The sequence below is a fragment of the Euleptes europaea genome, chromosome 18 (assembly GCF_029931775.1).
Source record: "Euleptes europaea isolate rEulEur1 chromosome 18, rEulEur1.hap1, whole genome shotgun sequence".
NCBI lineage: Eukaryota > Metazoa > Chordata > Lepidosauria > Squamata > Sphaerodactylidae > Euleptes > Euleptes europaea.
Genome location: NC_079329.1, coordinates 30285438 through 30301161, shown reverse-complemented (window position 1 = coordinate 30301161; position 15724 = coordinate 30285438). Strand labels below are relative to the sequence as shown.

General features: G+C 44.5%; 1 protein-coding gene across 1 annotated transcript; it reads right to left on the bottom strand.

Annotated features, from left to right (window-relative positions):
• Positions 1 to 5458: 5458 nt before the first annotated feature.
• Positions 5459 to 15381, bottom strand: LOC130490971 (keratin, type I cytoskeletal 19-like). The gene is made up of 6 exons (XM_056864793.1): positions 14738 to 15381; positions 9829 to 9911; positions 8765 to 8921; positions 7681 to 7842; positions 7429 to 7554; positions 5459 to 5683 (listed from the first exon to the last, which is right to left on the bottom strand). Exons 1-6 carry the CDS (start codon positions 15230 to 15232, stop codon positions 5459 to 5461), a joined length of 1248 nt encoding a protein of 415 aa, XP_056720771.1. The 5' UTR covers positions 15233 to 15381.
• Positions 15382 to 15724: the final 343 nt, after the last annotated feature.

The following is a 15724-nucleotide window of genomic DNA, read 5'->3' as shown; positions in this document are numbered from 1 at the left end:
TAAGAGCTCTACAAGTAGGGTTGCCAGGTCCCTCTTCGCCACGGGCGGAAGGTTTTTGGGGTGAAGCCTGAAGAGTGCGGGGTTTGGGGAGGGGAGTAGGGTTGCCAACCTCCAGGGATTAGCAGGAGATCTCCTGCTATTACAACTGATCTCCATCCGACAGAGATCAGTTCCCCTGGAGAAAATGGCCGCTCGGGCAATTGGACGCTACGGCATCGAAGTCCCTCCCCAAACCCCGCCCTGCTCAGGCTCCGCCCCCAAAACCTCCCGCCGGTGGCGGAGAGGGACCTGGCAACCCTAGAGGGGAGGACTTCAATGCCATAGAGTTCAATTGCCAAAGTGGCCATTTTCTCCAGGGGAACTGATCTCTATCAGCTGGAGATCAGTTGTAATAGCAGGAGATCTCCAGCTAGTACCTGGAGGTTGGCAACCCTATTGTCAGCATTTTATGAAATGGGCCACCCCAGGACCTTGGTCACTGCTGGTATTGTGGTGATTGAGAAGTACATCATCATGCACCTCTGCATCAGCTGCAGCTAGCGTTGCCAACTCTGGGTTGGGGAAACCTGGAGATTTGGGGGGGGGGGTGCCTGAGGAGGGGAGGGTTTGGGGAGGGGAGGGACTTAATTAGGGCAGAATGCCATAGAGTCTATCTTCCGAAGTGGCCATTTTCTCCAGGGGAACTGATCTCTGTCTCCTGGAGATGAGTTGTAATCCCAGGAGATCTTCAGCCACCACCTGAAGGTTGGCGACCCTACCTGCAGCTGCCACAGAGTTACCTCCAAGCACTGTCTGTTTCCCTTGATGAATATATAGGGTTGCTAGGTCCCTCTTCACCACCAGCGAGAGGTTTTTGGGGTGGAACATGAGGAGGGTGCCTGGCGTATGGGGAGGGGAGGGATCGTAGTAGTTGTTCCAGATCACATGACATTAAACGCTAAGCATGCTTACTCAGAAGTAAGTGCCATTGAGCTAATCAGGATTGCAGCCTTCATCTGGATTTTAAATGTTTTATGACTTTTGATTCTGTGAATTTAGGCAGATGATGAGGCAGGAAGGTTTGCATCAGTTTTTGGCTCTCATGGCCCTTTCTTACATGCCCAAAGTAATTCCGATTGGCACTTTGGGGCCAGGAAGCAATTTTCCTCCAGGTCAGATTGGCCAGGGATCCTGGAGGATTTTTTTTGTCATCTTCTGGGCATGGAGTGTGTGTGTTTGTGTGTGTGTGGGGGGTCATTAGGGGTGTTGGGGTGGGGAGACAGTTGCGAATTTCTTGCATTGTGCAGTGGGTGGACTAGATGACCCTGGTGATCCCTTCCAATTCTATGATACTATGTATTTGAGATCAAATTGTTCATCCATTTGGCAAAGATCAGTGGTAGTTGTAGGTGGGAGAATTCAACCTGTTTAATAGATGTATGGTTAATAGATATGAGCCCCGTGGCGCAGAGTGGTAAGCTGCAGTACTGCAGTCCAAGCTCTGCTCACGACCTGAGTTTGATCCCAACGGAAATCGGTTTCAGGCAGCCAGCTCAAGGTTGACTCAGCCGAGGTCGGTAAAATGAGGACTCAGCTTGCTGGGGGTAAAGGGAAGATGACTGGGGAAGGCAATGGCAAACCACCCCGTAAACAAAGTCTGCCTAGGAAACGTCGGGATGTGACGACACCCCATGGTTCAGGAATGACCCGGTGCTTGCACAGGGGACCTTTACCTTTTAATAGATGTATGCAAAATACTTTGGAGGTCATCAGAAAACATGGATCATAATTCACTGTTATTTATATTTTAGTTGTAGCAATAATGAGCAGAGGTATTTGCAGCTTTATATTTGCAAGAAGGAGTTTTATTAGGCAACACAAAGAAAGAGCATACATAAAGATAAGAGCAAGAAAGTCAAAGTCAAATACTCTAACCTTCAAATGACTTTCAGCCACCCAGAATGAGAGAAGCAGAAGTTACAGTCAGAATTTGGGGTTCTTCCGGGATGGTTGTTTTATTCCACAGAAGCTCTGGTACACACCTGCAGAAGCCTTTTTTTAATGAATATTTTTAACCCACATTTTTGGCACACAAGAGCTTAGTTTTGATAAAGAGTTTGAATTATTTATGTTTTGTTCATGCGCTCTTATAAAATGTTTAACAAAAAGGCCCTTCAACCCTCCTGTTGTGCTATTACAGAAAAGCAACAAAAATGAATGAAATATTTTTCATTTGGGACACCAATTGTTTAAGTAAAAGATGTACCTTATAACTTGTATTTTTGCTTGTACAAAATCTGTTATCAGTTTCCCAAAATTCCTCTTTCTTGCCAAAAGATAACCGGGATAGAACCCAAAGTGCGATGAAACCATAGACTAATAATGCAAAGGAACTGCTGGACTCCACCCTATCCCCACCAAGAATGTGTCTTCAAGCGCCTTTAACTGCAAATGATTTAGAAATCCTAATTTCCATGTGTTAATAACAGCTGCTTCCCCACCCCTTTCTCTCTTGTGTCGTGTCTTGCCTTGCGTCTTGCTTCGTGAAGATTACTTCTTGGGGTCAACTGTTTTGTCTGTAGGACACCAAAGAAGAAAGACGGAAACGTTATTAGATCTACGTACACATCTGAATCCTAGTCTAGTTTACCATAACTAGTGAAAGATCTCTGTAGTTCCTCTGTTAAATATGAATTTAAAAATACATTTAATTAGTATTTCCAGCATTTTGTGGCCCATTAGACCCACTGTTTTTTTTTGTCAAACCTCCTACATATAACGATTGCATAGTAATGTTCCACTCATAGCATCTGAAGAAGTGGGTTGCAGTCCATGAAAGTTTATGTTGTTCGTCTTTAAGGTGCCACAAACAGGTCCTGTTTATTTTTTTCCAGGCTGAAGCTCCCATGCTACATGAGTCTTAGTTAGGGTTGCCAACCTCCAGGTACTAGCTGGAGATCTCCTGCAATTACAACCGATCTCCAGCTGGTAGAGATCAGTTAACCTGGAGAAAATGGCCACTTTGACAATTGGCATTGAAGTCCCTCTCCTCTCCAAACCCCACCCTCCGCAGCCCCCCCCCCCTGCTGGTGGCGAAGAGGGACCTGGGAACCCTAGGTGGAGATCTGTTATTACAATTGATCTCCAGACCACAGAGATCAGTTCAACTGGAGAAAATGGCTGCTTTGGAAGGTAGACTGTATGGCATTATACCAGACTGAAGTCCCTCCCCTCCCTAAACCCCACCCTCCTCAGGTTCCACCCCCAAAACCTCCAGGTGTTTCACAATCCGGAGCTGGCAACTCTAGTCTTAGTTTACTAATTCTGTAGGCTTCCCTTCCAATTGCTGCTATTTAATGTTACAGTGCTTAGTTTGGCATAAAGCACGCAATTAATGTAGCCTCTGCTCAAAGGATTTATGATGCATTATATGCATGCGGCATAGGGTTGCCAACCTCCAGGTACTAGCTGGAGATCCCCTGCTAACTGATCTCCAGATGATAGAGATTACCTGGAGAAAATGGCCACCTTGCAATTGGACACTATGGCATTGAAGTCCCTCCCCTCTCCAAACCCTGCCCTCAGGATCTGCCCCAAAAACCTCCCGCCGGTGGCACAGAGGGACCTGGCAACCCTAATGCGGCATAAATCAAAGGAAGAAGAAGCTTGGAGGAAACAGTCAGAGAGGATGAAGTAAAAAAAGAAGAAGGAATGGGTAGTGTAGAGTTGGAACAATGGAGGAGGAATAAAATTACAATAGTTCTGGAGTGACCTTACTAAAAGCTTCCTACTCTAGAGCTTGGATTTGTGGTCTCTGAACTCAAGCAAAACCCCACAGAATGTAGCTTATAGCCTGCCACAAAGAACAGCATGGCTGAAGAAGGAGTACCATGACACAAATCTCAGCATGCAAGTACAATACCATATTCTCTAATAGCTGTGTTAAGTAACCCCCTCCTATTACCATATGAATGAAAGAAGTCTTACCATGGGTTCCTGAAAAGCTGTGGGAAGCAAAAGAGGGAAAATTCACAGTCAATGTCACGCCAAACAAGCTTTGAGTCATTAAAAATGGGGTGGGGCTGTTTTCTACATGAGAATGTCTTGTCTAATTGGGTTTCCCGAAGCAGTGTCTTGCTTTTATTTCAGAAAAGGGCTGAAATGTCTGAAAACCTAGTACCCAGTTTCATACTGCAGGAGTAAAGGTGGAATAATGGGTCGAGGAGTAACAGGTCTGTTGGTCAGCCAAGGCAAGAGACTAATCTGTGTCTCAGAGCAACGAGGTAAAGGTTTTAAGATGCTTTACTTGCTGTATCACCTCTTAAAACTCTTACCTAATGCTTTACACATTGCCAAGTCATATACAGTGAATTCAGTATTTACGCAAATACAAGCCTAAGTCGCCTCCCCATTATGCCATAAAAAAAAGAGGGCATCAGCTTACATTTGCATACAAGTTACAGTTATGGCCAATAATATTTGTTTATGTGTATAACATTTAACGGGGGTCATTTTAGATTCAGGATCATCTTTCTTACAGTAATTCCAAATAGCTGTTTCATGGAACTTCTCCTCACTTTCATTATATCCCATTTTTTTCTGAAAGCTTGAGTGCTAAGAATTTTTTTACATTATAAAACAAACGTGTTGATGATTCTGGCATAACTATCAGCTTCCATCCTGCATGGTTTACACTGCCATGCTAAACAGAGTTATGGACTTAGGCTTTGCTTAGGATGGCACTGCAAATCTTTCAATCTGGACCCCTGTTCTATATTAAAGTAATTGTTCTGATCTCCCCCGCCCCACCGTCAAGTCACAGTTGACTTATGGCGACCCTGTGGGGTTTTCAAGGCAAGAGACATTCAGAGGTGGTTTGCCATTGTCTGTCTCCACGTAATACCCCTGGTATTCCTTGGAGGTCTCCCATCCAAATTCTAGCCATGGCTAACCCTATTTAGCTCCCAAGACGTGATGATATTGGGCTAGCCTGGGGCTATCCTGGTCAGGGAAGAATAAGGTGGTGGTTATGGATAGTGCCCTCAGGTCAAGCAGATTTATGGTGACTTCTGGCAATCCTGGTGGGGTTTTCAAGGCAAGAGATGTTCAGAGGTGGTTTACCATTGCCTGCCTCTGCATAGCAACCGTGGACTTCCTTGGTGGTCTCCCATCTAGGCAGTAACCAGGGCCACCCCTGCTTAGCTTCCAAGATCGGATGAGATCAGGCTACTGTGGGCTACTCTGATCTACAGCACAGCAAATAAGAAGGCTGATGATCAGTTGGGGGGAAAGTCCTAACAGTCTTAATGTAAGCGTTGACCCCATATGACTTCATCATTTTGTCTCCTGCCAATGGTTACCAAGCTGTCACAAGAAAATGGTCAAGCAGTAGTCATGTCCTGTTGGTCAATACCCAGAAGTTGGCACTCAGTGATATATTGTCTCTAAATACTAGGTCATTAGAGCCCATCAAGATAACTTACTGGAGATCTTGGCCATCCAAAAGATGGCGGTAAGTCTCGATCTCCTGTTCCAGCCGGCTCTTGATGTCCATAAGGATCTTATAGTCGCTGTTTTGACGCTCCATGTCGGATCGGAGTTCAACCAGCTGAGATTCGATGTTGCCGATCAGACCCTGGATCTGGGCCAGCTGGGCACTGTAGCGACATTCCGTGTCTGCCAAAGTGTTTTCCAGTGCGGTTTTCTAAAAAGAGACATAGCAGGGGTGAGAAAGGGGGCTCAAGGATTATGGCCAAAGGAGAGTGAGAATTTTCAGAAAGTTTTGAAAGCATGGTGGAAAACTGGGCTGGGGAACAGAAATTTGAAATAATGCTGGAATATTTACATTGTTTATTTGAACTTGATTCTATAACTCTATACGCTTGCTTCTTAGTAATCTGCCAAAGCCTAGTTAGATCGCCTTTAAAAGCATCTATGTGCTGGCTCTAGATTGCCAGGATTCATCTGGTGTTGTACATTAACATTTGTGTGTGTAAAGTGCCATCAAGTTTGCACCTGACTTATGGCGACCCCAGCCAGGGGCTTTCAAGGCAAGTGAGAAGCAGAGGTGGTTTGCCATTGCCTTCCTCTGCAGAGTCTTCCTTGGTGGTCTCCCTTCCAAGTCCTGACCCTGCTTAGCTTCCGAGATCTGACACGATCAGGCTATATCATGCCTCCTTCCCTCCCAACTTTAACATTTATTAGGTTTTTATTGCTACATTTTAATTGGTTGTTTTCATGCATATTTTTATGTGGTGTTACCTGCTCTGTCAGGAAATGGGGGGTGGGCTGCAAATGTACATAAATTATATCCTTTGGATCTGAGATAACTTGCTCTGAAATTAGTACATACGTGAGTGGAGGAAACCCATATGTGTCCTCACTCCCCCAGGAAGTGCAAGGCAAGTTTTGTTCAGAGGAGCTCTTATTTGAACTGTGTGCTGTTGATTTTTGACTGCTGGTTTGGTAACTTTCTGATTACTAATTACTTTCTGATATATTTATACTGGCTGTTACTGAGATTTTTATGTCTTCTGTTTTATGTAGAGCAGTGGTTCCCAAACTTTTCGGGCCACCTCTCCCTTGGTTCCACAAACTTAACCCCAGCACCCCCTACCCTACCCTATGAAAAGCATTATTCAAAATAGGGGTTTGCATGACTCGCTAAAGAAGATAATAACAATAAAATTTCAAAACAATTAACAATTAATTGCACAAAAATCAAAAATTCAAAATCAAATTAAAACTTTTTAGTTGAAATTTATTCAACAAAACTGATTAACTTGATCCAGTGGTACCAGCTTTACAAAGTCTGGAAAAAAAATCTGATAGTTTCCACCAGATTTGCCAGCATGGTGCCACAGCTTGATCTATTGTAAATTAGTGAACAGCACAGTTGAAGGGGCCCACTTCTAGTGGCCCCTGCTGTCCCCTTGCCTCTTAGCGCCCCCCTAGGTAATCCCACCGCCCCCTAGGGGGTGGTACTGCTCACTTTAGGAACTACTGATGTAGACCATTCCTCTTAAATTCAGGTTAATTATTTAGAGCACTTGTAGCCACCTTGTGCTCAGGTTTTTTTTGGGGGGGGCGGGGGTTGAGGAAGCATGCCCTCAGAAATAAATATATAGAACTAGGCTATGGACTAGTTAGTTATTCCACCATCCATTTGTCCCCCCAACAAAAGTTGAACAAATGTGGAAATAATTGTCGCTAGGGTTGCCAACTGCCAGGTAGCAGCAGGAGATCTCCTGCTAATTCAACTGATCTCCAGCTGATAGAGATCAGATCACCTAGAGAAAAATGGCCGCTTTGGCAATTGAACTCTATGGCATTGAAGTCCCTCCCCATCCCAAACCTCGCCCTCTTCAGGCTCCGCCCCCAAAATCTCCCGCCGGTTGCGAAGAGGGACCTGGCAACCCTAATTGTCGCCCTTGTCGCCATTCAGTGTACCATGCTAAGCTGAGACTGGAGCTCAATCTCCAAGCCTTGGAAGGTGCGTCTCAAGTCTGTGATCTCCGTCTTGCTGGACTGAAGCTGTTCGGTGTTGACGGCAACTTCGTGACTCAGTTCTTCGGTCTGTATTAGGGGAGAAGATATTTATCAACCAGGGTATGACTGTGAAAGTTATGAACCTTCCCGAATCCTTCTATGAAATCCTGCCCCGCCCAGTCTGTTCTTTCTCTTGCTGGTTTTTCATCTCACCTTGCTGTTGAACCAAGCCTCTGCTTCCCTCCTGTTCTTGTCAGCCATCAATTCATACTGGTCTCTCATATCAGCCAGGATCTTGCTGAGATCAATGCCTGGGGCAGAGTCAACTTCCACACTCACTTGGCCTCCAGTTTGCCCTGAAAGTGAAGCCATCTCCTATAAAGTAGAAAAGGCAGAGACATTAATTGATAATATACTTGTATAGCAACAAATCATTTTTTAAAAATGCATCACTATTTGAAGGGATGTCTGGTTGCTCTGAACAACTAACCTAATATGTGGGTTGTGTGTGTCACGTCCTGTCAAGTTGCTTCCAATTCATGGCAACCCTATAAATGAACTGCCTTCAAAACACTCTATCATTAACAACCTTATAGGTTAGAAAGATTGAATTAACACTCTGGTTTTCTCCTGATATTTACCAAAAGACTTGTGCCTCCGTGGGAAATGAGCCCATACCACATTTTGAAACATCTTTCTTTCAAGGCAATTGCTTCAATCTATGAAGTCATGTAATATCCCATTACAAAATGTAAGATCTTTCTAATAAATAGTGTGTGTGTGTGTGTGTGTGTGTGTGTGTGTGCGTGCCGTCAAGGCACAGCTGACTCATGGCGACCCCCTAGGGTTTTCAAGGCAAGAGACGTTCGGAGGTGGTTTGCCATTTCCTGCCTCCATGTGGACTGAGAGAGTTCTTGAACTGTGACTGGCCCAAGGTCACCCAGCGGGCTTCATGTGGAAGAGTGAGGAATAAAACTGGTTCACCAGATTAGAGTCCGCTGCTCATGTGGAGGAGTGGAGAATCAAACCCTGTTCTCAAGACTAGAGTCCACTGCTCTTAACAAATACACCACGCTGGCTTTCTCTAATAAATAGACTATACCATAATTCTAATCATATGAGTTGTATCTCAACTACGAAGGCACAAGCAATTTCTAATGGAGATATGAATTCCTTGTTATGTCACCTTCATTACACTCTTGTGCAGAACTCTCCTACATGAGGAGTGGTCCCTCTTTTCTTAATATTGCTGAACATCTTCAGATGTTGCCATGTTTCAAAACACTTGCTTTCTTACCTCCTCATGGTTCTTCTTGAGATAGGCAAGTTCCTCCTTCAGAGATTCAATCTGCATCTCCAGATCAGTCCTAGCCAAAGTCAGCTCATCCAGGACTCTGCGCAGTCCATTGATGTCACCCTCAACATTCATGCGCAGAGCTTGCTCTGTCTCAAACCTTTAAAAAAAGCCAGCAAATGTAAAGGAATTGCTAAAATCTGCACACCGGTTTAATCTTGGTATTAAGAAAGTATAGAGCAAAGTGCCAACAAAATTAGCCCTTTCTTCATGTTTTGGAGACCACTGGAGCTAATTCCCAGGGGAGGGTAAAACCCTGAGTGGATGGAACCAAGAAGATCCAATCGTTCCCATTATTAATGGTGGTGGAAAGTGCCATCAAGTCACAGCTGACTTATGGTGACCCCGTAGGGTTTTCAAGGCAAGAGACGTTCAGAGGTGGTTTGCCATTGCCTGCCTTTGCATGGGCTGAGAGAATCCGGAGAGAACTGTGACTGGCCCAAGATCACCCAGCAGGCTTCATGTGGAGGAGTGGGGAACCGAACATGGTTCTGCAAATTAGAGTCCTCCGCTCTTAACCACTACACCACGCTGGCTCTCTAGTATGGCAGCTTAAATGTTAATCATTGTCAGTGGTTTCTGAATGGATCCCTTATGACTGATTTTTCAGCATCCATAAATTCACCCTCCCCTGCACTAATCTGGAAATGATTATGAAGAAAAGTTGTTTTTTATATGCCAACTTTCTCTCCCACTTAAGGAATACTCAAACCAGCTTACAGTCACCTTCCCTTCCCCTCCCCACAACAGACACTCTGTGAGGTAGGTGGGGCTGAGGGGGCTGTGACTAGCCCAAGGTCACCCAGCTGGCTTCGTGTGTAGGAGTGGGGAAACAAATCCAGTTCACCAAATTAGCCTCTGCCACATCATGTGCAGGAATGGGGAATCAAACCTGGTTTTTCAGATCAGAGTCCACCGCTCCAAACCACCGTTCTTAACCACTACACCATGTAGTCTTTGTGTAGGTAAAGTCTTTTGAATTCCCTATTTGTATAGCATTTACTCACTTGGTTTTGAAGTCATCAGCAGCCAACCTGGCATTGTCAATCTGCAGGACAATTTTAGAGTTTTCAGTTGTTGCATCAAGGATCTGGAAGAGAGGAAATAACACAGGCTTAGAATCATTTGCTTTCCATACAGATCTGTTATTTTCTTTACAGTCAGTTTGGGGTCAATGCATATAATTTGTTTCATGTGGTGATATACGTGGAAGGACACACTGTGTGGATGCCCTGGAATGATCTTCTGAGTGAACCCCTTGGGTAACAGTGCTGCAGTCCATCGCACGCTTAACAAATCTTGAAGAAAAGTTGGCTTACCTATTCATCCATATCAATCAATCATCACCTTTATTGGCATAAAAATTCATCCATATCCTCAACATCAGTTTGTACTGATTTTGCTATAACATCACTTGGTGAATGTAGATTGAGTAACTGATTAGAACAGGGGTGGGGAACATCAGGCCCGGGGGGCCTTTTAAGGCCCGCAAAATTATTTGGTCTGGCCCTTCGTGGGTCCTGGCAGATCTCTAGCTCAGAAGGATCTAAGATTGGTGATCTGCCCCCTCCCGCGGACAGGACTAGGCCTCTATTCAAGGCTGCCTGCTTGCCCGCACAGGGGGTTCATCTGGGGCAGCTGCCTGCTTGGGGCTTGGTCGGCTAATTTTTAAGTTGATAATTTTGTATGGCCCACGAATGATGTGATAAATATCCAAATGGCCCTTGGTGAAAAACGGTTCCCCACCCCTGGATTAGAAGAAGGACTGGTTTAGACTCCCAGTGCTGTAACTGGACTGGTACCATTTTTCAGCTTGGAAGGCATTGTACAGATGCACAGTTGATCATCACGAGCATAGACCGCTGCAAATTGGGTGCCATTAATGTGTTCGGTTGGCTTTTTGTATCTTGCAGTTTGGCTTTTAAAATAACCAAGAGATCACCTACAGAGCAGCAGCTAAGTTTATTCACCACTGTAACTGTCAGATCTAGAGGATGTGTGAGGAAGGGCTGAAATCTTCATCCTGGGTTGGAACCTACCAACTTTTCTACTGATTAAAAGGGTAGATGGGGCCACTCAAAAAGATTAGGCTGGGGATCACGGGATGTGCACTGAAAAATTCAAGTGGAATGGGGCTTGTAGTAAGGAGGAGAATTGGACGAGATTGAGTGGGAACACTGGCTGGATCCAGCCCCCTAATCCTCACTGGGAAGCATCCATCCAAATGCATTGCCATCCCACTTCTCATGCTCTCTAGAAAAAGTCTCTAGGGCTTGTTCAAAGTAAGCCCTGTTTTGGCCTTGGTATGCCACATTCCTCCAGCTCCACCCTTGACCTACCAGGCTCTGCCTTTGACCTCGCTTAGGAAGCCAGTGTTTTTAAAAGAAATTTTTTGCAACCCTGCTTGGGGTGGTGCTAATCATGAACCCTACCCCTGGTACGAACAGGCGAGCATTCTTCTTACAATAACTGTTTGCTTTTCTGCTTCCCTGTGTGCCTTTCGGGTGTGCGTATTTGCTTTATAAACAGACATTATGCTTTACTAAGACAAAATAAACCTTGATTGCCCACATTCAGGAAAGATAAAGGTGTATTTGCTTTAGCCAACATCAATTATTCTCTCGACTTCTTGTTTCCCTCTTTAAATAATACTTGAACCGCAGGCTCATTGCTTTCATGTGTTTAAAGAAAGCCAAAGCAGTTCAGTGGAAAACTCAGTTGAGTCCAGGACAAACAGTCCTAGTTAAGAGAGGATATGCCAATACATTTTCAAGTATTAAAAAAAAGGAGATGGAACTCTTTGCATTTTATCCGACAAGAAAAGCAGAAGGAAAGCAATAAAAACCTAGTAAATATTAAAATACAACACTAGATAAATCCTGGCCATCTACTGCCAGCACATACATGTCTTACAATGCTTCTGTAAGGTGCTCTAACTAGGCTTTGGCAAATTTCTAAGACACAGCCAGAGTTTCTGAACCTGTTCTGCTAAAAGGGAACAATCTCCATCGAGACACCTCATCTTGCTTATCTGCTACTCTTCTCGACGTACATGCAAAGAGAGATGAGGACAAAGCAAGCTTATTTTCTATACTTTTGCAGAAATGATCCCAGTTGCACTAGATGAGCCACCAGGGTGGAGGCTGTAGACAGCCACAAGGCTAAAAACAGGCAGTGTGTTTAAAAGTGTTGACAGTGGTAGAAGAATGTCATTGCCCAAGAGTGGATACCGAGCATACTTTCCCCAAAGTCATCTCTATTCTCAGTTTTTTATAGTTCTTAAAAAGAGCTTAAGAGCCCCGTGGCGCAGAGTGGTTAGCTGCAGTACTGCAATTCAAGCTCTGCTCACAACCTGAGTTCGATCCCGACGGAAGTCGGTTTCAGGCAGCCGGCTTAAGGTTGACTCAGCCTTCCATCCTTCCGAAGTCGGTAAAATGAGTACCCAGCTTGCTGGGGGTAAAGGGAAGAGGACTGGGGAAGGCACTGGCAAACCACCCCATAAACAAATTCTGCCTACTAAACGTTGGGATGTGACATCACCCCATGCATGGGAATGACCTGATGCTTGCACCTTTACCTTTTACCTAAAAAACCTACAAAATCTGTTTCACCAGTGATGATAAGGTGGAAAAGTAAATAGACTTGGACACTATGGGCAATGATTCCTCCACCATGCCATCTTAAGCTTCTTATATTGTCTGCCTCTGGCCTTTATATTTATTGGTTCTAAAGGTCCTTCATGCAAACATTCTTTGGGTACAGCCTCACATAGACAATGTATTGGGTGAATTAGGTGGTCATGGATACAGCTAACAACATTTTCGGTGAGCACAAGTGCAGGAAATGCTGTCAACTCTACCCAAGGTTGCCTTGTTCACCCATCACACCTTTCCACATGAGAGCACTGCCAAAATGCTGGGGATTGCTCATGTGGATAAAGCTATGTGTCGTGTGAGCCAGTCTTGAGGCTCTCTCGATCTCAGTTCCGATTTCTATTAAGAGACAATAGGGAAACTTAATCTCATGCCGGGGCTGTGAGGATGAATGAGAGAGAAAGATGGGGTGCTACTCGCTCTGAACCTTAGCACCAGGATGATCTGTAAATCCAAGCAATTTAACACTTCCAGGTCTAAATTCAGATTGAACAAGCAAAAAATGCATCTCATTTTCTAACATATAGGAGTTAGTGGCGGAGCTCTGGCTTGGTGGTAGAGCATCTGCTTTGAATACAGAAGGTCCTGAAAGTCCCTGGCATCTCCAGCTGCTAATATTATGTCCATCTTGCAGATGACACTCACATAGTAAGTGATGTGAAAGACCTGTATCTGAGACCTTTGAAAACAGCTGCCAGAGTAGACAAGACTGACCTGGAAAGACCAAAGTTCTGACTAAGTTGTGTAAGTACAGATACCCTTTGCAAGCCCGGAAAGTATTTTGTTATTCACTTCTACTTTTTTAAAAATGCAAATGTCAGTTCGTAGCAAGGACCTCTTTGACCAAGCACCAAAACAAGTAAAACACATTGAGAATCAGACCTTAGGTGGTCTGACTGTAAAGCCAGTAAAAGCCTCATATAGTTGGGGATGTAGACAAATGCAACATATCAAAAATCTTAGTGCCAAAGATTAGTTGCTTCCAGTAACACCAGAGTGACATTAATAACTGAAACTTGCCACAAAGAATTGCATTGTTGGGGCCAGAGAATAAGATAGAGAAGGGTGTCGGTTGTGTTGGATCAGCTTCCCCTGCAATAAAACTGATAAGGAAATAGCTACTGGTATTGGACAAGGTTGTGAGGAATACATAAATAATTTTTCAGAATGGGAAGGTGGAGCCATGTATGAACATGCAAATCTGTGCAGGCACTGCCTTCAAACAGATAAAAATCTCATTGCAAAACTAAAAAAACGTTTAAAGGTTAACCATTTTTAAAGGATATTTAGCAAACTGATTTAGCACACTGAGGGGTATTAAAATGTTTCATTAACCAGGGCTTTTACATATTATTATTATTATGTAATGACTCCAATGTATGGCACTCAGGTTGACACAGGTGGAGCTTCAGGTATTGTTCAGATGATGATTTTGGCTCTAGTCTTGTCTCACAGTCTACCCTGTAATGTGTAATGTACTACGCAAGCCCCGCCTGTTTAGTTTCACAGCAGCCTTGCAAAGTAGGCTACTGTTATGTCCACCTTGAAGATGGTGACTCCAAACTGAAGTGCAGGGACTTGAATACAGACCTGGCTGGACATATATTTCCATTGACTCATGGCTAGCTTTCTCTGCAAACTCTTGTGAAGCATGCAACCTGATAGGTTGATATTATACCCCCTTCATGGACGGGGAAATGGAAAAGTAGAGACTCCCTAGTTCGCATTGATACCTGAACAAAAACTTTGGTTAAATTTATATAGCTTATCACCTTAGAGCTGCAACTTTTCTCTAACAAGTTTTCTGTGCATTTGCATACAAGCAAAATCCCACAAGTGCCACGTTTCCTATGCCTGCATTTATGGTCAGGAAAAGGTCCACAAGTTAAAATTCTTAATAGTATGTGCCTATTAAAAGTAGACAGGTATTCTGATGTGTGTGTGTGGGGGGGGGCTGGCATCAGACCACAGTACTGGTACGAAAAGTTGGAACAAGGCCTTTCTCATTCCACATACAAGCTTTTCCCCCAACACAGCCAAATATAATTCTGTACTTGCAAAGCTATGGAAATTTGGCTGACGCTTAAAGGGAAGCTACTGTGGCTACCTAAAATCTAAACATTAATCTTCCTTACTTCTGATTATCAGTAGATTTTTCCCCCGCCTCTAGAATTCTGAGAGCTAGGTCGTGGCATATATATGTTGAGACTTTAACACTCCCTTTCAAAACTTCAAGGTACAATTTGCAAGTTTAAAGCCTTACCTTTTCTCGGAGATCTTCAATGGTCTTGTAATATGGACTATAGTCACGGGTTGCGCTTGGTCCCTGCTTCTGGTACCACTCCCGGATTTTAACCTCCAGATCTGTGTTGGCTTCCTCCAGGGCATGGACCTTATCTAGGTAGCTTGCCAGGCGGTCATTCAGATTCTGCATGGTTGATTTCTCGTTTCCACTAAGGAGACCATCGCTGACAGCCATGCCGCCTCCAAACCCACCTCCAGCACCACTACCAAAGCCTCCACCATAGCCTCCGCCAAAGCCTCCTCCATAGCCTCCTCCATAGCCTCCTCCATAGCCACTCATCCCATATCCACCACCAAGGCCTCCTCCAGCCCCAGAGGAGACCAGCCTTGCAGAAGAGACAGAGATGCCCCGGCCACCAGAGCCACCATGGATGCTTGGGGCCCTGAAAGAAGCACCACCAAACCCTCCCCCTGAGACAGAAGAAGACTGCCTGAAGCTGTAAGAAGAGGTCATTGTGAGAGGAAATGTGGAAACCAGTTCTTGGCAAGAAAAATCACACCGTTGGTGCTCTGGATGTAAGAATGTGAGGATCTCTCTCGTTCCCCTCTCTCCTTTTATGTCAGCCACTGTGGGAGTTGTTTGTCCAACGAGCTGATATGTGAGACCTCTGGAATGGACCAGCCCTAAACCACTTGGCAGCAGATAAATTTCTCCTCATTGGTCAGTCGATACAAAGTGGGTTGTGTTTCCTTTCCAAGAACCTGTATTTCCACCCCCCCTCCTCCCAATGTCTTATCTCGCCCTCCCCTCTTTTCCTTTTACAACAAAAGGTGTGATTCACAGTAGGTGGCTTTCTGCTCCAAAGAAAAACCTGGGTGAAAGCTGACATGATAGTTTACTTAAGCTGCAGCTAAATCCTCAAGCACACACACCTGTCCTAATACACACTGGTTCCTTTGTAGAACCAAGTAAAAAAGAATATATAACAAAGATCTTGTGGAGGGT

Bases quoted from the DNA above. Each gene is read 5' to 3' on its own strand.
- LOC130490971 (XM_056864793.1), bottom strand. From the start codon at position 15,232: ATGACCTCTTCTTACAGCTTCAGGCAGTCTTCTTCTGTCTCAGGGGGA. The intron at 9,912-14,737 runs GTAAGGCTTTAA...CCTCTCTTCCAG, and splicing joins TTGAAGATCTCCGAGAAAAG to ATCCTTGATGCAACAACTGA. The intron at 7,555-7,680 runs GTGAGATGAAAA...CCCCTAATACAG, and splicing joins AGGCTTGGTTCAACAGCAAG to ACCGAAGAACTGAGTCACGA.